The sequence below is a fragment of the Neoarius graeffei genome, chromosome 23 (genome assembly GCF_027579695.1).
Source record: "Neoarius graeffei isolate fNeoGra1 chromosome 23, fNeoGra1.pri, whole genome shotgun sequence".
In the NCBI taxonomy this organism is placed as follows: domain Eukaryota; kingdom Metazoa; phylum Chordata; class Actinopteri; order Siluriformes; family Ariidae; genus Neoarius; species Neoarius graeffei.
The window spans coordinates 1,012,311-1,039,403 of record NC_083591.1 but is presented as its reverse complement, the minus strand read 5'-3'; the positions used below and the strand labels follow the sequence as shown (position 1 = coordinate 1,039,403).

Below are 27,093 nucleotides of genomic sequence, written 5' to 3'. Positions count from 1 at the left end.
TATTTTTCATCTGATTTATTGGTGGAAATTTCCAGGGAAACTGCTGTCTGGGTAAATGATGGTTTCAGACCTGCTGTGAACATCTCCGCCCCCTAGCGGTCACTCGGCGTAGGGACACTCTTTACATTCTACGTTGCTGTAGAGGCCACGCCCCGTTTGTGGGCGAGCAAATGAGCAGCCAATTAAATAATTAATTCTTCAAGACAAAACATGGAGTATAAAACTAACTAAACTTGCCTTAAGCAGGACACTAAATATTTATTATAATAAAAAGTGAACGGTGCATGGCGCAGGACTGTGAAGTGGTGGTCAGCGGTGTGACTGTCTCAGGTTTTGTTGATTATATTATCACAGCAATGACAGACAGAGAGAAGCGTCATGTTCACTTTCCCAGTTTAATATCCATTTTATAAAACAAAATGCAATAGAACTCCAGAGTGAAAATAAAGTGTGTAACAGCAAGAATCTCCGCCAAGTACAGAGACATAAAAGTCATTAAAGAGAGAAAGAGAGAGACACATGTCCATTTGGTCCCTTCACACTCCAGTTTTACATCCATTCTGTAAATTTCCTTGGCCTGGTTTCAGTACTGTTTTTAACACACACTCGTGCACTTCCCCTCGGCTCCCTCCTGAAGCACACTTCAGATATTTTTTAGCTTGTAGTTTGTTTGCTGCGTCTCACTAATAATGAGAATGTCGTTATCGTCACTGCACAAATGTACAACGAAATTTAGATCATCATAGGAGAGTAAAGCCGCTGCGTACGTGTGCGCCACCACTCTTGGGCACTTCAGCCCATGTTAACCAAACCGCATGTCTTTGGACTGTGGAAGAAACCTGAGCACCCAGAGGAAACCCACACGGACACGGGGAGAACATGCAAACTCCGCACAGAAAGGCCCTCGCCGGCCACGGGACTCGAACCCAGAACCTTCTTGCTGTGAGGCGACAGTGCGAACCGCTACACCACCGTGCCCATTTAATACTTAAATGTGTTTACTTTGGTGTAATACACGTGCACTTCAAACACAAACCGTTTTGTTCTGTGGAATAAAAATGGCAGCGTGCGTTCGGTGCGAGCTGACGTCAGCGTGCTCAGTGCTGCTAACAAACTGCATAGGTTTGTTTGTTTAAATTGTAAAGCTACAGTTAAAGTAACATTTGGACTCAAAAGCACAGAGGAAATGTTCCTGTTGTCACTGGTTGCCATGGCAGCTCTGGCTGTTACCTCTTAAGCCCTGCCCTTTGTGTTCAGTGATGCATGATGGGACAGGTGAGTGCAGCAAGCTTCCATACTGCTTTTTTTTTAACTGCACGACATTTGCTCGTTTCTCAGAGGAAACAAAGTAAGGTTTGTGATGTGAGACAGTTTACCCAGAATGCATTGCAATCTGACTTTATGAGTCAGAGTGAGGTGGTTTATACTCATAAAAGAACGATAAACATAACATTTCGCAGTTTGTCCCACACTTGGGCTCTGATTGGTCAGAAGGTATTGATTAATTGTCTATCACAGCAGCTCTGACAGTGGTGCAGCTGCACATCACAGGTTTATGGAAAATTAATGCACTCGTTAGTTTCTGTAGTAACAGCTCATTCACAGGGCCGTGTATCGCGGACACTTCAGTGACGAGAAACAGATTCAAAACAAGTGTAACTGTTAAAGTGGTGACAAATGTCATGTCTCTGGAAGGAGTCTCCAGCGTCAGCGCTGTGTAACAGTCAGAGGTGAAGCTGGAACTGTAAGGACAGAGGAGTTTACGCTTCTTTACAGTTTCTCAGTAACGTGATGGAACAAACTGATTATTTTTCTCTTATTGACTTGGAGAGAAAAGAGAGAGTGGTGAGGGAACGACTGTTTATAGCTGCTTTAACGTGGGAATGTGGACGTTCCACAATATTAAATGGAACTGTAAATGGAAGAAAGGTTGTTTAATACATTTTTTAAAACCGGTAATTGTTGGCATTGTGCTGTGGTGTAAGGGGAATAAAACACTTGGGGACGTGCAGTTCAAGGAAAATAATCAGCTGCAGGGTGTAACAGTCTCTTTTCGGTCTCAAAGTGTTCGAGGAAGTCGATGAGTTTAGAAGCAGCACTGAAACAGACAGCTGAAAAACACAGTAAGTACTTCCTGTAGAGCTGGAAGCTGATTGGCCGATTCTGTTTGTTACCATGTTGAGCTGAAACTGAGTGTGTTTTTATCACTCAGTGTGTACAGGAACAAACACACACACACACACACACACGCGCTTCAGGGACATTTGTTCTGTACAACACATATACTTACTCCCAGATTATAATAATCTAATTAAAACTATATCTATATTCATTACTTTGTTAAAAAACTAATTTCTGACTCAAGTAAGAAATGAAAAATGTAAAACGTTCACAGTGTAAGAGGTTCTGATGGTTGTTCTTGCACACTTCAGACAAAAATAAACCCGAGTTTGCAAAACCAATAATAATAATAATAATAATAATAATAAAAACAGTCATGTGACATGAATAAAACAGTGCAGCGCTCATACTGTCGTTTATTATTCATCCTTTACACCACAAAACCACCAGAAACACACAGGAAGTAACAGAAGCTCGATCAACAAAAGTAATGTGTTCGATCGAATAAAAACAGTTTAACAGCGAGAGTCAACAGATCCAGAGTTTAAATAAATTAACCGTCTTCGCCACCAACTGAAGCAAACAATAAACACAGAAATACCAAAAGTACAGATAAAACATGAGACACACGCAATAAAAACAAATATGACCCAAACCAAAAACAGAAATGTAAAAAAACTGTTATGTTTAAGTAACATAAATAAAACAATAAAATGATTAAAGCTTTAAAATAACCAAAAGGCTTTATTTATCATAGATTTGTTTGAAAAATGATAAAGTATTTGCTGGTCCTGTGTGTAAATACGGGAGGTTTGTGGTGTGAATAATAAACACAGCTGATCGTTTATACAGTCTGCACTATTCTATTCAAATTCTCTCCACATTTTAGAATTTATTACATTTAATTCTGTTTTGATGTCATCTCACTGTCTGAAAGCACGCTATGTTTTTACGCTTTGGGGAGGTGCTAGGAAACACAGTCTAAGACTGGATGCCCCTCCTCTTCCTGTATGTGAGACACGCCCTCTTCTGGCACCACCTCTCCTCCCAGAATGCCAAGGTTTATTTCAGGCAGTTCGTCTTCTAACAGAGCGCCAGCGTCGTCCTCACAGTACAGACACGCCTACACACACACACACACACACACACTGCATTATCTATCTTTATTAATTTATTCTTCACTGGGCGATCATTCCTCCTCTACTGAGACGGACAGGTACAGAGACCACGCCTCCTTCATGAGGACAGAGGCCACACCTCCTCTACTGGAACTGAAGCAGCAAAGCCACGCCCCATTCACTGGCAAAATTACTAACTGTATTATCTATATTTCATACAATTATATAGTATACACACACACACACACACACACACCTTGACATCCATGGCTGAAGGTAAAGTGCCTCGCCTCATCCACGGGTGCTGCTCTATGAGCTCTCGCCTCTGCTCTGAGCTGAAACGGGGCTGATTCTTCTGCAGCTGCCGCAAACACTCTCGATCTTCCCATAACACCTTCTCCATGTCCCTACACACACACACACACACACACACACACACACACACACACACACACACACACCTTGACGTCCATGGCTGAAGGTAAACTGCCTCTAATCAGATTAATAGCCCTATTGGAAGAGATGATGCCATTGGCTGAAAGATGTGACTCACCGTGGCAGCACCTGATAAGACATCATTTTCTCATCTGTGTTGGCCATGAGCAGCCACAGAGGATCCTGGAGGACATACTTGACATTTTGTCCATCTTCTTTGCTTTTCGTCTTGTGCTCGTGCTCACAAGAGTCCACGCTCCCGAAATATTTGCTGCTCCCTGTAGAGGTGATAGCAGGCGGATCATGAGTAATACACTGCTTCTAATACACATAACGTAAACGGTTTATTAAGAGTTATTAGTGCGTGCTCACCTGTGCCGCTGTTAGAGGTGTTGCAGCCGTTGGAGGCGGAGCCTGTGGATCCAGACATGGCTGATCCCGAGTCCTCCTGCATCAGCAGATCTATCAGCTCATTGGACGAGGAGTGGGCATCACTCGGAGCTTTGCCTTCAACACAACACGGCTACAAGGAGGCAGATAACACGCAGTAATTCTCTCACATGCAAAATGTCTCATCTCATCTCATTATCTGTAGCCGCTTTATCCTGTTCTACAGGGTCGCAGGCGAGCTGGAGCCTATCCCAGCTGACTACGGGCGAAAGGCGGGGTTCACCCTGGACAAGTCGCCAGGTCATCACAGGGCTGACACATAGACACAGACAACCATTCACACTCACATTCACACCTACGCTCAATTTAGAGTCACCAGTTAACCTAACCTGCATGTCTTTGGACTGTGGGGGAAACCGGAGCACCCGGAGGAAACCCACGCGGACACGGGGAGAACATGCAAACTCTGCACAGAAAGGCCCTCGCCGGCCACGGGGCTCGAACCCGGACCTTCTTGCTGTGAGGCGACAGCGCTAACCACTACACCACCGTGCCACCCCCATGCAAAATGTCTTCCATAAATAAGTGCACGCACGCACGCACACGCACCCTGAGCAGAGATTTACACTACAGGATTTTGGATAAGACAGACCTCCACTGCTTGTTAGCTACCTTAGCCTCTCTGACCTGCTGCATGTTGGCGGTGCTGTTGCTTTTCTCCTGCACCGAGCTGCAGTTCCCCCGGGATCCTGACAGTGGCGCTGTGCTGTGCAAGTCTGCTTTTTCCTCCAGCTGCAGTAGGTCCAGCTGTAACGGAGAGCTGCAGTGAGAGCCAAACAGCGGCGGAGAGTGAGACAGAGGTGACGAGGAAGGAACCTCAGCTGATTCGGGAACAGGAAGGCTGGGGTCAGAGGTCATTTGGTATGGGAGTGGTGTCTGTGGTGTGAACTGCATCTGGGTGAATGGAGTTTGGGGTTGAAAGGGATTCTGGGTAACGTAGACGGGCTGGGGCGTAAACGGCTGCTGGACAGTGTAGGCTTGTTGAGGCTGCAAAGGCTGCTGGGTAGTGTAATTTGGTTGTGTTTGCTGAGGTTGCAAGGGATTCTGGGGGTTGTAGCTCGGCTGCGGTTGCGGAGCGTTGACATCCGCCTGCTGTTCCGGGTAGAAAGGTGGGCGTGCCGGCATGCCAAGCTGCGGGAACATATAACTGGGTAAAACAAACGCCACCATCGGTGTGACAATTGGGGCTGGGAATTGGGGAGCAGTGGGCGGAGCCTGAGCAGTTGGGTAATCTGAATTGCGGTCACCAACAGGGGGCAGTGTAGCAGGGTAAAAACTGTAACCAGGAACCACAGCTGGATACGGCACTGAGAACGCAGACTGAGACGCCTCCGATGGCGACCACGATGTCTGGTTCAGTCCCTGAAGAGGTGGGCGGAGTCTGCGCTGAGACACTGCGCTTTCTGATGATTCAGAGTTTTTTATCCGGGCTTTCTTTGACTTTCTGATTCGGCCGCTCCTTTTAGTGGCCGGTTCTGCCCCGGATGTGCCAGGTTTGGCTGGACCAGCAGCAGATGGTGCTGAGAGGCAGGAAGAAAAAAAATTAAAAATGTTATAATTTAGAGATGAAGAGTGTAGAAGAGTGAACAGAAGCCTACAAGGCTTATATGATTCTTTGCAATATGAATCACCCTATTCCTATGATTCTTTTTGCAATCTGACTCCCTTTGTTCTCTAACTAGTTTGCAATGATTCCCCTGCTATATGACTCCTAGACACCTACTTTATATGACTCGCTTGTATATTTTATATGACCACTTTGTGATTCCTTTGATATATGACTCCCTGTGGTCTATGACACCTATGCTATACAACTCATTTTCTAAAAGACTATATGATTCCTTCTGCTATGACTCCTTTCTGCTAGATGACTCCTATCCTGTACGAGTCCTTTGCTGTATGGCTCCATTCTATAGATTTCCTTTGCTATATGATTCCCTTGCTTTATGACTCCTCTGCTATATAAATGCTATGTTATATGAATCTTTTATTATACAAACCCTTTGTCATATGACTCACTTGTAATATTCCTCCATTTGTAAAATGACTTATTTGGAACATTTCCTCTGTCCATATATTTTAGCACTCAGTGTATGCATTGTATAGTTGACGTGTCCTCACCATCATTAGCGTGTCCCCTGTCTCTCTTGGAGCGTTCTGTGTAGGTTTTCTGCAGTGATGTGAGACACAGGTCTTTGCAGCGACTCAGGAACGCCTGCTCCTCCTTCTGCGTGTGAGCCGCCAGCACCTGCTTGGTCAGGTCCAGTTTCCTATAGGCTCCCTGCTCAGCTGTGGGCGGAGTCATCACGTTTACTGGCACACCAGGGGTGGGGCTTTCGGCAACATCCTCAATAATCTCTGCAATCAAAAATATTCAAGTTATAATATTAACATCATAATTACATATTACAACACTGTCAGTAATCTGACCTGATTAATTTATTAGCATTTTGTGTGTGTGTGTGTGTGTGTGTGTACCTGACTCTGGTTGTAGTTTCTTGTCCCCCACATGTACAATAGTGCTGCTGTAAGAACACTGGGATGTGATGGATACAACACTCTCTGCTTTAGTGGGCAGGGCCAAAGGAGCCAAAGCCCCACCTACTACTTCAGATGGTGACTTCTGATTGGTCTTCAAAGGATCTTCCAGGAAAAAAAATTCCAGAAATATTTATAGAAACACACTCAGAAAATCACATTACAGTTAAAAACAGCTAGATAGAGATATTAATATATAAATAATGATTTTCTACAGACCCCATCTCCGGTTTGCTTTACAGTTTTACAAAATAAGCGAACATAACTGAGAGAAGTAAGAGTTTGATTGAGGTTTGTTCCGCCTCCAGTAGAGGTGGGAGGAGCCTGCCCTGAGCCAAATCCTATTTCTTCTGCTTATTCTATTGTGACTGAATCAGCGCTCGAAACTAACGGTGTCCCGATGTCCCGGGGACCATAAAAAATGTCATCGGGACACAAAATTATCATATCTGGGACAATCCCGGGACAATGGAAAAAAAAATTGATCTAGAAAAAAGTTCTACATTAATATTATTTACAAAGCCGTAACACATACGTAGACATTCACCTAATTTGTCAATTTTAATTTTAAAACGTTAACAGCGAAAAATACATAGTAGCTTCACTTTCGATGCACCTGCATCCGTAGGCTACAGAGCAGCGCATTCTGTTCTAGAATCTTCGGCCGGAGTCCGCATTATATGGACTTGGAATGGAATTGCTACCGCACACGCTGCGCCGACTCTTGCCAGAACAAAAATGCTTAAGTGGTTGAAGCGGACCGACCGCGGGGAAGAAACTGAAAGCCCAGACATAACGTCTCCGGGACCTTCAGGATCCAAAGTGTCATCGCCTGGTCTGCAGGCAACGCTAGCAACTGAATGAACTTAATGAGCACTGTTAGACACGTTATAAAATACAACAGGAATGATGTGGATGATATTGACGGAAGATACCGTTCAACAGAATAAGTGAGTTTTCTTGGTGTCTTTCTAGTTCAGAAAGTTTAGTCAGTCAGCAGCACAACTAGGCTCGGACCTGCCACTATGCTGATGTTGCTAACATTTGCACCCGGCAGCGAAAGTTCATAAAATGGATAACGGAAAGTTCATAAAAATGGATAACGGTAATGGATAACGGAAAGTTCATAAAAATGGATAACGGAAAGTTCATAAAAATGGATAACGGTAATGGATAACGGAAAGTTCATAAAATGGATAACGGTAATGGTGAAAATTATAAGTTGGCCTTATAAGTGCCAACAGATATTCAAGGTACAAGTAGATGAAATGAACATAAAAGGGGTCTTATTTTCAACTAAAGTGTACTGCAGATGTAGGGAGTTGAAACATTTTCTGAATGAGCTAGTTGGCCCCTTTAAATAAACGGGTATCTATTCATACAGTGAGATCGCCAAAGTTTAATAAACTGAAAATGCAATAACTGTAATTTTGAAGTAGATGATGTATAGGACATGTGTCGCTTGTGTCTTGTGACTTATTGTAAAAATGATATAAAGGGTTCAAAATCGCATAGTTACAAATATAATAGTAACTTCATATGATGGGCAGCACGGTGGTGTAGTGGTTAGCGCTGTCGCCTCACAGCAAGAAGGTCCGGGTTCGAGCCCCGTGGCCAGCGAGGGCCTTTCTGTGTGGAGTTTGCATGTTCTCCCCGTGTCCGCGTGGGTTTCCTCCGGGTGCTCCGGTTTCCCCCACAGTCCAAAGACATGCAGGTTAGGTTAACTGGTGACTCTAAATTGAGCGTAGGTGTGAATGTGAGTGTGAATGGTTGTCTGTGTCTATGTGTCAGCCCTGTGATGACCTGGCGACTTGTCCAGGGTGAACCCCGCCTTTCGCCCGTAGTCAGCTGGGATGGGCTCCGGCTTGCCTGCGACCCTGTAGGGCAGGATAAAGCGGCTAGAGATAATGAGATGAGATGAGACTTCATATGATAATATTATCTCATCTCATCTCATTATCTGTAGCCGCTTTATCCTTCTACAGGGTCGCAGGCAAGCTGGAGCCTATCCCAGCTGACTACGGGTGAAAGGCGGGGTTCACCCTGGACAAGTCGCCAGGTCATCACAGGGCTGACACATAGACACAGACAACCATTCACACTCACATTCACACCTACGCTCAATTTAGAGTCACCAGTTAACCTAACCTGCATGTCTTTGGACTGTGGGGGAAACTGGAGCACCCGGAGGAAACCCACGCGGACACGGGGAGAACATGCAAACTCCACACAGAAAGGCCCTCGCCGGCCACGGGGCTCGAACCCAGGACCTTCTTGCTGTGAGGCGACAGCGCTAACCACTACACCACCGTGCCGCCCACATGATAATATTAACCACTGGTTATTTCAGAGAGGAAAAAAATGGGGACACTATTGCTTCCATTCGGGACAATACAACACAGAATTCGGGACCACTGGGGGACACAAAGAAAAAAAGTTAATTTCGAGCCCTGGACTGAATATTTAAATATGAAAACTGGGTCACCTTGTGGGCTGGGCACCGCCCCGTCACATCCTTTCTTCTCCTCGTCCGAGTTGGAGGAGGTTGTGTTGGAGGAGAACTGGTACTTCCTCTTCGGAGTGAGGGATGTGTTACAGCTCTCCAAATATCTGCATTACCAACACACACACACACACACACACACACACACACACACACACACACACACACAATGGTTATGCAAAACAAAGGTGTTAGCTATTTTTGTGTATATTTGGGAATGTAAAATGGAGTTAAAGGGGTATTTCCAGTGATGACCTGACCCCCCACACACCTGATCACACTATCCAGACAGCTGACTTGCTGGTAGGAGTATAAGGTTTGGTCCCCGAGCTCCTCCACGGCTGCAGTACCGCCTCTTACCACTGGGCCAGCATCTTTCTGCTTCACTCCTGGACACTTTAATCCTGCTGGAGACAGATGATCATTACACACACACAAAATATATATATATATATATATATATATATATATATATATATATATATATATATACACTACCTTTTTTCTGGTCTGCTTTAGAAGTGGAGGCCTGCTGATCCTGTGACTTCAGCATCTGAACACCTTTACAGATCTCCTGGAAAGATCTCTGCACACACACACACACACACACACACACACACACGCTGTTTTGTGTGCATGATGAATAAGGAATTCATTCATTGATGGATGACTTTGACACAGGACAATCTTCTTCCTATAGTTATGAAATTGTAAACTGCGCCACCTGCAGGACTGGAGCACTCATGTGCAATGACCAACAGGAGACTGCAGTGTGTGTGTGCGCATGCGTGTGTGTACACTCAGGAACATGGTTTTGTCTTTGTGCAACATTCAGATGATTCCACATGAGACCTCTCACACTTGTAACCTGTTAACCTCATCCACCTGTGATGCTGAAGTGCCAAATATCAATCTATTTTGTACAACAGCGCCCCTTTTGGTGTGTGTGTGTGTGTGTGTGTGTGTGTGTGTGTGTGTGTGTGTGTGTGCGCGCCTCACCAGTTTGCTCTTGCTCCTCTCCTCGTGGTTGGGGGTGATGCTGTTGCCCACAGCAATGTTGCCACTGCCATTGTTTTCACTGGATGTAGTCAGGTAGTCATGGGAACCGTTGCTGCCATGACTACCGTAACCGCTGGAGCCCATACAGTGTACAGGCTACACACACACACACACACACACACACACACACACAATTACTGCCAGAGTCATGACTGGTTCTAATACGATCTCTCTCTCTCATATATATATGTATGTATGTATGTATGTGTGTGTGTGTGTGTGTGTGTGTGTGTGTGTGTGTGTGTGTACCTGCAGCAGGATTTTATGGATCTGCTCTGAGATTTCCTGGATGTCTGAGTCCATGATTTTCCCCTCTGTGAAAGCAGGAGCTGAAAACACATCCTCATTCACAGGGCCCCTGTAACACACACACACACACACACACTTACTTTATAGGGTATGTGATGTACTAGATCTAAAATAAATCTAATTTGTGTGTGTGAGAAAGAGAGAGAGAGAGAGAGAGAGAGAGAGAGAGAGACTCACATGCGCACTTTGTGTCGTCCGATGATGAAGGACACTTTGCGACTCCAGGGGTTGACGAAACTAGACCAGCTGGTATCTATAGTAACATACTCGCCATTCCGTGTGCAGAAGCGTATGGAGGAGTGATCAAATGGCTGGCCCATGTACTGCAGAACTACACACACACACACACACACACACACACACTTCTCAAGACTGAATCTTCCATTTTACAGTGTAATGCAGGGGTCACCAAACTTTTTTCTCTGGGGGCCACATTGTCGTTCCTGACTGTGATGGGGGCCGGGGTCGGGTCAGCTATATCACATAGAATTGTATGACCCAGACAAATATGACCACCAGCAGGCCTCATTGTGTAGTAGAGATTACTAGCCTGGCACAGCCGTCCCCACTACTGTATCCATACTACTATATCAACACTTGATTCCTGGCACATATTTGTTTATCTTTACTAATGGTTTGCAAAAGTAGTAATCAAGTCTTCACACTTTGCTTTAATTTGAAATACCACAGATATTCCATTTATTTATTTTCTAATAAAAATAATATCAAAGCTGTCAAGGTAAGAAACATCTGCCTAGTTGAGGTGATTGACATTGGCAAAGGTGAGTGGAAAATTATAAATTGTAGGTAGGCCTGTTGATATTATTAATAATATTAATAATAATTGTATGCAGCACTTAATAAAGGTCAAATAAATAGGCCTATAAAATAAATACATTTTAAAAAACAGTGAAATTATAATATGATCAATAGATCACAGCAGTTGTGCTGTGTCCTGCACGTCATTGCTCTCATCCATGGCCAAAGCAAAAAACTCGAATTCTGACGCTTTCTCATTCAGCTGGTCATACACGTCGTCCCCCAAATCTTCGGTTCGCCTGGTCATAGTAGGTGCGGAGAGACTCACTGCGTTGAGCGCATCCTTCTTGTCGGGACACACCTCCTCGGCCACAGCAAGCATGCATACTTTAACAAAGTCCCCATCAGTAAACGGCTTTCCATGGGTAGCTAGTAGGTGAGCTACCTTATAGCTAGCTCGGACAGCAGCCTGGTTGATCTGGGTTTGGCGAAGGAATACATTCTGTTGTGCAGCCAGTCCGCATTTCATCCTCTGAATCCTGTCTTCTCTTGTTTGCCCTCGCAAACTAGCATACTCTTTGTGGCATAGTTCGAATTACGTGGGAGCCAATGGGAGCTGAGCTCCCATTCCCTCAGGCTCCCATGAAAGAAGCAAACTTAATTTTCTGTGCAACTCTCTCAAATACGTCATATATCACCATAATAAGCTTGAATAGCCTATATCACCATATAAATATAAATAAAACTCATTTCATTTCCGATCACCATGCAGCCATAACTTTGTATTGAACGTGTTATTAAACCGCAACATGTACGGCTGTACTTCACCACCACAACACTATGCGCGCAAACTGAAATTTGCAGCCTGCGAAATCGAATGTGAAGTTAAGTCCGAAGAAGACTTGTCCTCTATCTCACAACGATCTTCCTTTGTTTAACAATATATATAATTTGTTTAACTAATATATATATATATATATATATATATATATATATATATATATATGCAACACCGTGTGTGTGCGTGCGTGCATGCGCGCGCCTGTGTGTGAAAGCTGTGCACTGCAGTGCGCAAAAGTGCGCTGGTCCAGGAGAGCGAGTATGCATTGCTTTTTTTTTTTTTTTAAATAGAGACCCCCATAGGGTCAAATTTATAATTCGAACCCTGCTTTGTGTCGGGTTTCATAGTGACGACGCAGATTATATTCTTTGAAAACCGGCACACTTTCTTTACATACAAGACAAACTGCACGGTCCTTACACTGAACGAAAAAATAATCGGTGGCCCACTGTTCTTTAAAAACTCTGCACTCTCTGTCAGCTTTTCGCTGACCGCTCGCCATTTTGCTGTCCTGAACACTGACAGTTCTCTGCGCGTGCGCTGCCTGTCACTGCTTGATCGTGAGCATATGACGAAAATTCGGAAAATATGAATAGTTCATTTTATAACTAAATATAAATTTTAATTGATAAAATCAACAAAATACAAGATGCAGACATGTTATTATTTGCCAAAAAGCAATTTAAAAAAATAGGCCATGACCACTTTTGGGGATTGCCTCATCGGGCCGGTTCAAGTGATGGGGGGCAGAGGGGCTGGGGGCCGGTCAAAGGGGGGTGGCGGGCCGGATCTGGCCCGCGGGCCGTAGTTTGGTGACCCCTGGTGTAATGTATTCTGAATAAGCCATTTTATATTTTGTGTGTGTGTGTGTGTGTGTGTGTGTGTGTGTGTGCTCACTCTTGCGATGCACAGCCAGCATCAGTGGTCTGTCCTCAGGGTGAAGGTGAAAAAGAATGGGGGTCCCAATCAGGTCCTGTGGAAGATACCCCAACAAAGGCACGGCCCTGTAAAACACACACACCAAGAGAGAACATTACACACACACGTACAAACACACAGTGTACTGCTGGTACACAGACTTATACAGAACGTCACACACCTCTCATCAACATCCTGGAACACACAGTTGGGTGTGTGTGTCGTAGTGAAGATTCTTTTGTCTGGCGGGATTCTGGGTGCTGCATGCGCACACACACACACACACACACACACACAGCAACAATATCAACATGAACTCCAGTAACTGAGGCATAACTGTGCCAGACTCAAAAGCATCAACTGTAATTGTGTGTGTGTGTGTGTGTGTGTGTGTATACCCTCGTATCCTGAGTGTACTCTCTCAGCCAGTATGAGGCAGCAGAAATGTTCCTCTGGCAGTTCAGGGTCCTGAACCTTCATCAGATATGGCGTCATCCTGAATGGGTAATACTGAAGATCCCCCTCCTTCTCCTTCCCACCACTGTGCGCACGCACACGCACACACACACACAGACACCTCTTTGATCTAGCTGTCTGTTTCCAAACCCTGCCCATGCTTGGATACTGTTGCTACAGGGGTTGGATTGAGTCACTGCATTAGATGATGTGATTACCACAAGACATCAGTTTTCAGGTTTGGGAAAAGTTTCACGTCAAACATCTGGCACCTTCAGTATGTTATAAAGTTTACCATTAAATTAAACCAATTCAACAAAGAAGTGAGGCAGATAATTAAACTCATGTGGGAGTAGAACATCTCAGTAGAGTTCAGTTTCCATCACGTACCATTTTGGCTAAAACTCAGCGAGAAAAGACAAACATCTCACCTGATTCTGCAGAAGAAAGATTTCTCCTGAACAAAATCTGCAGCTGACGACTCTGAATGGAAAACGTGATGGACGGAGTGAGAGTTTATAATGAGGAGAAAGAGAGAGAGAGTGCACGAGACAGAGGTGTGTGTACTAACCCGCCCCAGTGCACATGCTCCATGCAGGCAGTCTGTACGGAGTGGTGAAGCTGTAGAACACACTCACGTCCTGCGGCGTCAGAAACTCCACAAACTTCCTGTCCTTAAACTTGTCCTTACTACAGTGCAGGATCACCGCCGCCTGCTCCGATATATACACAATCTTCCCTGTGATCAGGGACACGGCTACGGCAAAGATATCCTACACACAGACACACACAGAGAGAATCAGTCACGGGTGTGTAAAACTGAAGTTATTTTGTGGGAAATCAAAGGAATCCTCTAGCTGTGAATCTGAGTGCAGACTCAGAGATAATGACAGCATGTAGGTAGCGTGCGTGTGTGTGTGTGTGTGTGTGTGTGTGTGTGTGTGTGTGTGTGTGTGTGTGTGTGCATGCACGCTCACCGTGTTTTTGAGTGCATATTCAGATGTGATGCTGTTGAGCTCGTCGATGGTGTATGAGGAAACCTCCAGACCCAGTGGCTGGCTGTCATTTATCATCAACATCTGATAGTATTCCTCATTTGCTGCAGAGATTGAGAGGACACACACACACACACACACACACACACAAGTAATTGAAATTCACATATGCAAAGACAGTCATTGATACACTCACAAAAACTCATATGCACACTCACAAGGAGTGCAAAAACATTTCCACACACCTTTGACCTGTTTCACGCAGCGCAGTGCGTAACGGAGTGTGTGTAACGTGCTCGCTTGATCTTTGCTGTGATTCTCTGCAGGCAGGTGGCGCTTCAGCTTCTTCAGGGTCTTAAAGAGCTCCTTTTGATTCTTGGCCTTTGCTGATTGCTCACTGCTGTTCTCACACACACACATTTTATTTTGTTTCTCCATGTCTGTCCATCTGGTCCTCCTGTTTGCCCATATCTCTCTTGCCTAGTGGTTGTTCAGAGGAGGGTGTGTGTGTGTGTGTGTGTGTGTGTGTGTGTGTGTGTACCTGCAACCACTGGTGGATGGGTGGTCCTGCTCAGAGCTCAGCAGGCTGTAGGCATTGGAGCTGCTGGGGGGAGATGGACTCTGAGAGTCTGAACTGGGGGAGAGAGAGAGAGAGAGAGGTAAAGGTATGGAACAAGCGTGTATGCCTGTGCATCTGAAACTGGAGACTCGTTCCATAAAATGTTACATAAACATGTCCTCAGAGAAATTTGCATCATATCCATCTGTCCTCCTGCTTGCCCATATTTCTGTCTTTCTAGTGGTTTTTAAAAGGTGTGTGTGTGTGTGTGTGTGTGTGTGTGTGTGTGTGTGTGTGTGTGTGTGTGAGATGACTCATGACTCTCTGAGTCACGTCTTCCAGAAACAGTAATAAACTCTAACAGAAGGATGTCATGGTGACCAACCTTCATAACACACACACTGGGAGAATAAATCACAAAAATAACACACACACACTTTTATTCAGCTATTAAACTCCATGTAAGGCCAAAAAAAAAAAAAAAAAAAAGTGTGTGTGTTTCCGGTTACCCGACCGACCCTAATCCGTACCGCCCAACCCTAAACTTTTTTTTTCGTTTTTTTCCCAGTCGCGACTTTTACATATAACCCAACCGCGTGAACCGGAAGTTTTTGTCACTCACTGGGAAAATCAGGGCTTTCCACAAGCGCCGGCTGCCGTCATACAGCCGACTACACAATTAAGTCCAGCCGGCTACTTTAATGACTTATTTTTGTAGCCCACAGGCTCTAAATATTAATTTTCGATTTTAATAAAATTAAATGTTTATCTAACGGACTGACAATAATGTCAAACTGAACCGCACTCATTTAAGTTGTGATTCGCGCTGTTTGTACCGATAATAACCACAAATTCTCCGCCGACTTCGTTGATCAAGGGAGAGTAACTCATCCGCGGCCCCGACATGCGGTGTGTGTGCGCGCACTCGGCGGAGGCAGTAGTGTGTCGGGGCTGTCGGAGGGAACAGAAGCAGAGATAACGCTTATTTTGTCTTTCACCTAGAGACATGATTCAAACTTTAAAACGGAGACAAAATTCTCCTGTGTGGATCTGGCATTCAACTTTTTTGCTAGGTTCTATACTTTCTGATCAGTCACAGATCAAACACCATGAGCAAATCTGGAGAAATTCCAGCTTTATAATGGGGGTCTATGGCGTTACACACCAGCGGCACTCAGGAGTTTAGAGTGTAGGCAGCTTGAAAAAAAAAAGCTCTAACTTTCTCATTTAAACTGTTTTCTCAGCCACAATTTTCACTCTACACACACAATTTTCTCAAAAGTAGTAGTCACGCTTGTCCTGATTCACACAATGTGTCTCCCTGAGCGATAGGATTTACAGTTTTTGAATGAGAAGCCTGAAAGTAAGGAGAGGACAGGCACGCTGCCCCATAGACTCCCATTATAAACCTGGCAGCGCTTTTACTGCAAAATCAGAAATGTCACTTGTTTTTAACTCGCTCTAGTGTCCACATTTTTTTACACTAGGGACAAAAAAATTACATTAATGTGTTCATGGGAGCCTTGTAGCACTCAATGTGCAAGAATTTTGTGAATAGCTCCTTTTGTTTCCGTGTAAATCAGCGTTGTTCGAGGAGAGGGAACTCTGAGAAAAAGCACTCTTTGCTTGTCATATTGTGTCTCTTCCCTGCACCGTTACCAAGGCGACAAGCCCCACTCAGGGAGCAGAGAGGGGCGGGGCTGCTCTCTCTCTATCAACCCCCCCGGCTGGCTACTTATTTGTCATGGCTGGCTAGTATGAGCCTTAGTGGAAAGCCCTGGAAAATGGCGTCTGCCAAGTTCGACACGGCGGGAGTTTACTGTATTTAATGTGACTTGTCTCTCACTAGGCAATTCTGGAAGATCTTTGTTGTAAAAATTGTACTACCATGACTACAGTCTTGTCGAAGTTTACATTTCATATTGGCTATACTAAGGTATCGTAGTGAATCTGTGTACTTGTTCAAGTGAACGTATTGTAATAACATCCGACATGAAAAATTGCTTTAAGGACTCTTATAATCATGCTTCTAGTGTGACTATCGTAAATGCTTAATTAAACACCAGCATCATTTTTTTCAAACAGTCCATATCATAGATTTCTATTTTAAAGACAGGTGTGTATTTGAGGCCTGTTTTTCAGCTTCTTTTTGCTTTCAGCAAGCTCAGTGCATGGTCATCTATTCGAGGCAGGCGTTTAATTAGGGATTTACGGTAGTTTGTTAATGCCTTTTAAAGAACTTTACTCACAATTCTTTAGTCAGAAATGTAAACAGAGGTTGATTAAATAGAAATTATGAAATTTTATTTTTGTCATAAATACTAAACTCTGAAGAAATGTTGATGGTGTTTCTGAAATGCTGAAATGTGAATATGGTGAATAATAATAAAGTTAAGTTTAACATCAGGAATCTAGCCCAGGGCTACTCTACAACAGAGTGGTACATTCGATGCTGCTACCAAGCGCATCCCACATAGGTCCGTACAGCTGGGTGGACTGAGTGCAATGTGGATGAGGCGTCTTGCCCAGGGACACTACGCAGTTTGAGAAACCAGGTTACAAATTTTTGGTGTCTCCACCAGGATTCAAACCCGGGTCTCTGCGGTGACAGGCCAGCATGCTAACCATTACACCACTGTGAATACAATAAGCTGTTGTTCTTCACCTTTATAACCATAGACCCTGAACTGAAACAAACATGGTGTATTGAGCTGGTATATTTACAGAAAAATTCATGTTAAAAGGTGTCTCATGCTGCATCAGATTCATCAGAAGGTGGTAACTCAGGTGACCTGCAAAGAAATTAATAATATTTTGTGAAATTATTCCTGTCTAAATATAGGTTATGGCAGCCATCTTGAAAAAAAATTCAAAAAAAAAAAAAGCCTGCCTACCTACCCTAGTTTTGAAATCTACGTAACCGGAAACACATTTTTTTTGGCCTAATAATAATAATAATAATAATAATAATAATAACAGCAGCAACGTGGAGGCTGAAGAGGTCAGTCTGTCCACGTGTCCTCCATACTGGTGTTCCCTCTCCACACTGTCGACTGAACGGTCTATAGACGTACACAATCTCTACATTATACCTCAGAGCTCAAACTTGTCTGATTTTCTATTTTATTGACTTAATGAACACGTTTCTATTCATAATGATTAATTTCTAGTGAATTACCTTCTTGTATAGACTGCGAGCTGCGGTACCATTTTATTTATTTGGGGTTTTTTTAATAATGTTTGACATTTGATGGCTCACACATGTGGACAATGATAAGAGGATTTTTAACACGAGTGCTCTGAGAGCACAATATCCCCCGCAGGCAACTCTGCCATAACTCCGGTAAAATGCGACTGAACTGAATGAAATTGGAATCTGCGCATTACTGACATATAAGAAAGAATCCTGCCAAATTTCGTGGAATTCCTCCAAAAACTGAGAGAGGAGTTGATTTCAGAAGGTGAGCACCCTTCCCGGGACAGACAGATAGATGGACATCACGACATAATCCCCCTCCGGGCCTTTCAGCCAGTGGGGGATAAAAATGCATATATAATTTAAAATAGTCAGACAGAAATTTCTGTGCAAAAAACATCATAGTTTAGCTTTAAAACATAGCTAGAGAATGGCAGCGATCAATGGTGGCCATATACTTTTGAAAAATAGTGTTCTTTCTTTAGGGCTCGAAAACAAGAGCAGGTAAAATAAAATGAAATATTAATTAATAAAAAGTCATTAAAATAAAATGAAAAAATGAAAGAACATAAAAAATGCTAATAAAAATAAAATAAAAAACAAATGGGCGGCACGGTGGTGTAGTGGTTAGCGCTGTCGCCTCACAGCAAGAAGGTCCGGGTTCGAGCCCCGTGGCCGGCGAGGGCCTTTCTGTGTGGAGTTTGCATGTTCTCCCCGTGTCCGCGTGGGTTTCCTCCGGGTGCTCCGGTTTCCCTCACAGTCCAAAGACATGCAGGTTAGGTTAACTGGTGACTCTAAATTGAGCGTAGGTGTGAATGGTTGTCTATGTGTCAGCCCTGTGATGACCTGGCGACTTGTCCAGGGTGAACCCCGCCTTTCGCCCGTAGTCAGCTGGGATAGGCTCCAGCTTGCCTGCGACCCTGTAGAACAGGATAAAGCGGCTACAGATAATGAGATGAGATAAAAAACAAACAAAAACAGAAAAAATTTTTTTTATATATGGTTAATAAATGCAGGTTGCCAGCAAAATTACAAAGTCACCAAAAGTTACATACCGCAGCTTTAAACTTCATTAGGTAATTGAGGAAAAGCTGATTTGATTATTATTATTATTGTTATTACCTCTTGTTGCTGCCTGATGATTCTAACAGAGCCGAGTCTTTGCTGTTGGCGCTCAAACTTCCTATGGATTCGTTTCCGTGGGACTCGGTGCTGTGGGATTCCGTGCTGCTTCCGCTCGAGCCGTTCCCGCCCATCTCCATGTCCTCATGAAGTGGTGGGTGGTAACTAAGGGAAGTGGGAGGGTCGTTTCCGCTGTCACTCCCGTCCGAGGCTCCACCCATTTCGTGCAGGTGAGACATGGTCCCGCAAGGAGACCTGCTCTCCTCCTCCTCTTCAGACCCGCCCCCTGACAGGTAAGACTTCAGCTCAGACTCACTGGACATGGAGGAGGTCAGGGAGTTAAAGGGTATGGCTCAGGAACACGGCATCAGTGTGGAAATGCAGTTGATAAGGTGAGAAATGACAGCTCTGATGAAACCAGAGAGAGAGAGAGAGCGAGAGAGAGAGAGAGAGAGAGAGAGAGCATGTGAGCATCTCAACTGTCTCACACTCATGTTCACTCTGATAATATAAACAAGGCAGACTTTTAAATATTAACACAAAAGATCCCAAGTGTGCATGCGCGCACACACACACACACACACACACACACACACAAAACCACCCCTCCCTCCAACACACACACGTGCACTCATGCCTACACACACTACCCCACACCTCCACCACACACACTACCCCCTACCCACACACCCACACTACCCCCTACCCACACACACTACCCCCTACCCACACACCCACACTACCCCCTACCCACACACACTACCCCCTACCCACACACCCACACTACCCCCTACCCACACACACTACCCCCTACCCACACACCCACACTACCCCCTACCCACACACACTACCCCCTACCCACACACACACACACACACACACACACACACTACCCCCTACCCACACACACTACCCCCTACCCACACACACTACCCCCTACCCACACACACACACACACACACACACTACCCCCTACACACCCACACACACTACCCCCTACCCACACCCACACACACCCACACACACTACCCCCTACACACCCACACACACTACCCCCTACCCACACACACTACCCCCTACCCACACACACACACACACACACACCCACACACTACCCCCTACCCACACACACACACACACACCCACACACTACCCCCTACCCACACACACACACACACACACACACACACTACCCCCTACCCACACCCACACACACTACCCCCTACACACCCACACACACTACCCCCTACCCACACACACTACCCCCTACCCACACACACACACACCCACACACTACCCCCTACCCACACACACACACACACACACACACACACTACCCCCTACCCACACACACACACACACACACACACACTACCCCCTACCCACACCCACACACACTACCCCCTACACACCCACACACACTACCCCCTACCCACACACACTACCCCCTACCCACACACACACACACACACCCACTACCCCCTACCCACACACACACACACACACACACACACTACCCCCTACCCACACACACACACTACCCCCTACCCACACACTACCCCCTACACACACACACACACTACCCCCTACACACACACACACACACACACACACACACTACCCCCTACCCACACACACACACACACACAACCCCCGACCCACACCCACCAACTACCCCCTACACACACGCACACACACACTACCCCCTACCCCCCCACACACACACTACCCCCTACCCACACACACTACCCCCTACCCACACACACACACACACACTACCCCCTACCCACACACACTACCCCCTACCCACACACACACACACACACACACACACACTACCCCCTACCCACACACACACACACACACACTACCCCCTACCCACACACACTTCTCCACATGGACAGTGTCATGGCTGCACAAATGAATATACAAGTTTTTCTCACCCAAATTATAACAGGTAGTTATTTACAGAATTGAAAGAATTGACTCAGCAGTGCCTCAATACTCTAAGCGACCTGCCTCAGTACCATGTACCCTCTCCGCATTCTGCCTGTGTTCCTCATCCTATACTGCTAGACTAAACCAAACCCAAAATGTTCAGCACCTCTCCTGGTTTGAACTGTGTCCCAAATCTCATCCACACTATAAAACATGACAGCAGGACACACACTTCCCTTATTCTCTCCTTCACTGAATCTCAGAGTGTACACTAAACAGTACATCACCTAACAACCTGTGGTTTTCCTTGCCACTGTCGCCACAGGCTTGCTCATTGGGGACAGGCTAGGGATAAAATTGGCTCATGTCTCGGGTCATTCAGATTCTGTAAAGCTGCTTTGGGACAATGTCTATTGTTAAAAGCGTGATACAAACAAACTTGACTTGAAACTTGAATCACACACTCACACTCCTTTGCACAATGCTGAAATAGTACACACCCTCTCCATCTCAAATGGCATCCCACTGTACTAAACAACTGCACACGCATCCCACTGTACTAAACAACTGCACACGCGTCCCACTGTACTAAACAACTGCACACGCATTCCACTGTACTAAACAACTGCACACGCGTCCCACTGTACTAAACAACTGCACACGCGTCCCACTGTACTAAACAACTGCACACGCGTCCCACTGTACTAAACAACTGCACACGCGTCCCACTGTACTAAACAACTGCACACGCGTCCCACTGTACTAAACAACTGCACACGCGTCCCACTGTACTAAACAACTGCACACGCGTCCCACTGTACTAAACAACTGCACACGCGTCCCACTGTACTAAACAACTGCACACGCGTCCCACTGTACTAAACAACTGCACACGCGTCCCACTGTACTAAACAACTGCACACGCGTCCCACTGTACTAAACAACTGCACACGCGTCCCACTGTACTAAACAACTGCACACGCGTCCCACTGTACTAAACAACTGCACACGCGTCCCACTGTACTAAACAACTGCACACGCGTCCCACTGTACTAAACAACTGCACACGCGTCCCACTGTACTAAACAACTAAACAACACTACACACCCTTAACTTAATCTGTGTCCCAAATCTACACACAGAGCTCATCGGCCACTGTTCATCCGGGAGCTTGAGGTGGAGAGGGTGAGCAGCTTCAAATACCCAGGTGTTCACATCAGTGAGGACCTCACGTGGACACTTAACACCACACAGCTGGTTAGGAAGGCTCAACAGCAGCTGTACTTTCTGAGGAGGCTGAGGAAGTTTGGTATGTCGCCTAAGATCCTCAGCAACTTCTACAGCTGCGTGATTGAGAGCATCCTGACCAACTGCATTACTGTGTGGTACGGCAGTGCTACAGCAATGAACTGCAAACGCCTGCAGAGGGTGGTGAAGACTGCTGAGAGGATCACCAAACCTCCACTGCCCTCTCTGCAGAGCATCTACCACCGCAGAGTTCACAGGAGAGCTGCCTCCACCCTCAAAGACCCCACCCACCCCCAGCACGGACTGTTCACACTCCTACCCTCAGGCCGGACGGACAGAAGTGTGAAATGTAAGACTGTCAGACTAAAGAACTCTTTCTTTCCCTCCGCCATCAGACTCCTGAACAGCTGACAGGAGTCGATAACCATGGACCACCTCCCTGTAAACTGTCCTTGACTGTTTACATTCGCACATTACTGCCCTTCTGCTGCTACGTCTGATCATTGCCTTATTTTTGTATTACACTACATTAACCTTTATTTTGTACTATACTGGGTGGGTTTTTTTGTTGTTGCTTTTGCTTTTCTTTGCTTTTATTTTTGCACTATATTGCCTTTTCTTTGTACTACTTCTTCCGCCTATTTATTTATTTGTAACTGGCATTCATGGTGGACAGCAAGCTAAGAATTTCATTGTGCAAGAGGACATGTCCTTACTGTGCATATGACAAACAATCTGAACTTTAAACTGAACTATAAATATTGAAAATTATTATACATACAGGACACTTTCCATGGAATAAAAATGTGTTCTAGTCCCTTCTAGTGGGTTTATTGATGGCATGCAATATTGTTATCATATCGCGTATCCTCCATATATTATGCCACTTTCCCCAATGGAGAATGAGCGTGCAATATTGTTATAATATTGCACATCGTCAAGACAACATGATGTCACACATCAGAACTCATGTGAAGATCCAACAACAAAACTTTTCTGCTGCGCATGTGCACAATCATTTCTTTGTCAGCTGAGAAAGAGAGAAGACGAGGCGAATCCACTGCCAGATTTAAGCAATAAATAAATAAACTGGAAACTGAAGATGCGCTGAACATCCGAAAGGCTACCAAAACTATTATATATTCTTCATGCATATTTACAAGAGAAAAACATTACAATGGACATTGAAAACTGAAAAAGAGACATGTCAGAGAGGTAAAACTCCCATACTATTGAGTGACTGCTTGTAAACAAACATGGCTGTGAGGTTTGCTTCATTAAAAGCAGAAGATTTTGAGAGAATTTTGGCTGCCAGGTTGCTCCATTGTGTGTAGTTGTTGATGTTGATTTTAAAAGTAACTAAGTAAATTACACAGGGAAAATAATATTTGGCTTGACTGCACTAGCCTGCGCTAACACTATGCCAGCTAGAAGTCAACTGGACTGCCACGCTAACAGCACCGAGTCGCAGGTAAGCTTGCATTGACCTTCTCTAACGCTGCTGCTGAATGCTACGCCAGCTAGAAGGCAACTGAACTGCCGTGCTAACAGCACCAAGTCACGGGTAAGCTTGTGTTGATCTTCACTAATGCTGTTGCTGAATGCTATACCGGCTAGAAGGCAATGGGACCGCCGTGTTAACAGCACCAAGTTGCAGGCAAGTTTGTGTTGGCCTTCATGAATGCTGATATGAAAAGAGTATGTATGTATGTATGTATGTATAATAATAATAATAATAATAATAATAATAATGGCTTTTTTCGTGGTCTAGCAGATATATTCCATTCAGCTACTTGTCTTCGACTGGTTCAATATCATGCTCGCTGAATGGAATATTTCTGATAGACCACTGAAAGCCAGCCAATATTATTTAAATATGTGACAATACTGACAACACTCTGTATGTGTGTGTGTGTGTGTGTGTAATCCAGCTCTACTCTAAACTCAGGTTGATCTCTGCCTGTCACTGAGGCTCCACCCCTTTTCTGCTCACCTGTGTGTGACTGACACACCTGAGCTGCATCAATGCCAGTCCTCAGGCTGTACACATCGCCCCCTGCTGGCTCAACACTTACATAAACTGTTACATACATGGAAAAGAAAGATAGACTTTATAATTACATACAATCAGCTGCATCAAACATGTCTGTCTGTCTGTCTATAAAAACAAGTTTTGATATCAGTTGGCCTGTTATTACATATTTATATCACTTACATTCTGATGATTGACACACATACACAATAAAACTTGACACTACTGTGTATTATACGCTTCCTAAATTGATTGATACATTTCAAAATATTTTTATCACTATAACTCTATAAAATATTTTAATTTCCTCATCGTGTTAGAGCTGGCATGATCCAATTTAGGTGATGTTAGTGATGGTAAATGTGCGAGTTATCATGTGTTCAGCTGTAAATTGCAATAAAATGTAAAACTAATAAAATGTGTTCAGTGTGTTATTAATGATGTAAACACTCAGCGGTTTATTAATGATGACCTGACCTGAGTGTCTCTCTCTCTCTCTGACCTGAGTGTCTCTCTCTCTCTGACCTGAGTGTCTCTCTCTCTCTCTCTCTCTCCCCCCCTGAGTGTCTCTCTCTCTCTCTGACCTGAGTGTCTCTCTCTCTGACCTGAGTGTCTCTCTCTCTCTCTGACCTGAGTGTCTCTCTCTCTCTGACCTGAGTGTCTCTCTCTCTCTGACCTGAGTGTCTCTCTCTCTCTCTCCCCCTGAGTGTCTCTCTCTCTCTCTCTCTCTCTGACCTGAGTGTCTCTCTCTCTCTCTCTCTCTGACCTGAGTGTCTCTCTCTCCCTGACCGGTCTCTCTCTCTCTCTCTCTCTCTCTGACCTGAGTGTCTCTCTCTCTCTCCCCCTGAGTGTCTCTCTCTCTCTCTGACCTGAGTGTCTCTCTCTCTCTCTGACCTGAGTGTCTCTCTCTTTCTCTGACCTGAGTCTCTCTCTCTCTCTGACCTGAGTCTCTCTCTCTCTCTCTCTCTCTCCCCCTGAGTGTCTCTCTCTCTCTCCCTGAGTGTCTCTCTCTCTCTTCCTGACCTGAGTGTCTCTCTCTCCCTGACCGGTCTCTCTCTCTGACCTGAGTGTCTCTCTCTCTCTCTCTCTCTCTCTCTCCCCCTGAGTGTCTCTCTCTCTCTCCCCCTGAGTGTCTCTCTCTCTCCCTGACCGGTCTCTCTCTCTCTCTCTCTGACCTGAGTGTCTCTCTCTTTCTCTGACCTGAGTGTCTCTCTCGCTCTCTCCCTCTCTGACCTGAGTGTCTCTCTCTCTCTCTCTCCCTGAGTGTCTCTCTCTCTCCCTGAGTGTCTCTCTCTCTCCCTGAGTGTCTCTCTCTCTCTCCCTGAGTGTCTCTCTCTCTCCCTGAGTGTCTCTCTCTCTCCCTGAGTGTCTCTCTCTCTCCCTGAGTGTCTCTCTCTCTCTCTCTCTGACCTGAGTGTCTCTCTCTCTCTCTCCCTGAGTGTCTTTCTCTCTCTCTCTGACCTGAGTGTCTCTCTCTCTCTCTCCCTGAGTGTCTTTCTCTCTCTCTCTGACCTGAGTGTCTCTCTCTCTCTGACCTGAGTGTCTCTCTCTCTCTCTCTCTGACCTGAGTGTCTCTCTCTCTCTCTCCCCCTGACTCTCTCTCTCTGACCTGAGTGTCTCTCTCTCTCTGACCTGAGTGTCTCTCTCTCTCTCTCTGACCTGAGTGTCTCTCTCTCCCCCTGACTCTCTCTCTCTGACCTGAGTGTCTCTCTCTCTCCCCCTGACTCTCTCTCTCTCTCTCTCTCCCCTGAGTGTCTCTCTCTCTCTCCCTCTGAGTGTCTCTCTCTCTCTCTCTCTGCCTGAGTGTGAGTAACTGGCACAGTTATGTAAATGACAGGCTGGTTGAGCAGAAACACCGCAAACACGGCGATAAACTCACACAAAGACACCAAAACACTTGGACACATCTCATCACCCGTCTCACGCATTTACACCACAATAAAAACAAAATAAAATCATTTATTTACCTCAGGTTTTGGCAGAATCTAACGACAGGAATTCTCCGCGCATGCGCAGTGCCCGTTATGTAATACAACTTTTTTTGTTGTGTCTATTAAATGAAAGGAAATCAGAGCACGTTGAGAGATTTCACCACGAACCTGAATGGGAAGTACTGATCCGATCCGGCCCGGTCCGGTTCCGGTTCCGAGGAGCCGCTGCTGAGGGACAGGCGCGACACCAGCCGCCTCAGAGCGCGCGAGCGCAGGAAGCCGGCACTCAGGACTGACGCACGCGCTCAACGACCATTCGCTGGCCAGCAGAGAGCAGTGCAGAGACTTCCGGCTCTGATTGGTTGAGGTGGGCGTGACTAGTGAAAGCAGCGCAGAGACTTCCGACTCTGATTGGTTGAGGTGGGCGTGACTAGTGAAAGCATGATTTAAAAAAAAAAAAAAGCTCAAAAATATCGGAAAATGAATCGGCTGCTGTTTAAGCGGCTGCGGCGCTCACCAATAAGACTTAACCTTTATTTAAATAAATCAGCTAAGTGCCTTCTGA

At 45.3% G+C, this 27,093-nt stretch overlaps 1 protein-coding gene across 4 annotated transcripts; it reads right to left on the bottom strand.

Annotated features, from left to right (window-relative positions):
- Positions 1 to 397: 397 nt before the first annotated feature.
- Positions 398 to 26,803, bottom strand: LOC132871415 (period circadian protein homolog 2-like). Of its 4 annotated transcripts, none has more exons than XM_060905561.1 (23): positions 26,697 to 26,803; positions 19,380 to 19,787; positions 15,044 to 15,136; positions 14,748 to 14,902; positions 14,485 to 14,606; positions 14,079 to 14,280; positions 13,939 to 13,990; positions 13,450 to 13,592; positions 13,233 to 13,311; positions 13,031 to 13,137; positions 10,711 to 10,864; positions 10,474 to 10,582; positions 10,165 to 10,320; positions 9,664 to 9,751; positions 9,437 to 9,572; positions 9,148 to 9,272; positions 6,603 to 6,767; positions 6,246 to 6,482; positions 4,737 to 5,644; positions 4,047 to 4,197; positions 3,793 to 3,952; positions 3,496 to 3,646; positions 398 to 3,244 (listed from the first exon to the last, which is right to left on the bottom strand). In XM_060905561.1, the coding sequence occupies exons 2-23, from the start codon at positions 19,700 to 19,702 to the stop codon at positions 3,089 to 3,091; spliced, it is 3,972 nt and encodes a 1,323-aa protein (XP_060761544.1). In that variant the 5' UTR covers positions 19,703 to 19,787; positions 26,697 to 26,803; the 3' UTR covers positions 398 to 3,088. The 4 variants fall into 4 exon arrangements, with proteins under 4 accessions (XP_060761544.1, XP_060761547.1, XP_060761546.1 ...); XM_060905564.1 differs by having other exon boundaries at positions 4,752 to 5,644; XM_060905563.1 differs by having other exon boundaries at positions 9,437 to 9,569.
- Positions 26,804 to 27,093: the final 290 nt, after the last annotated feature.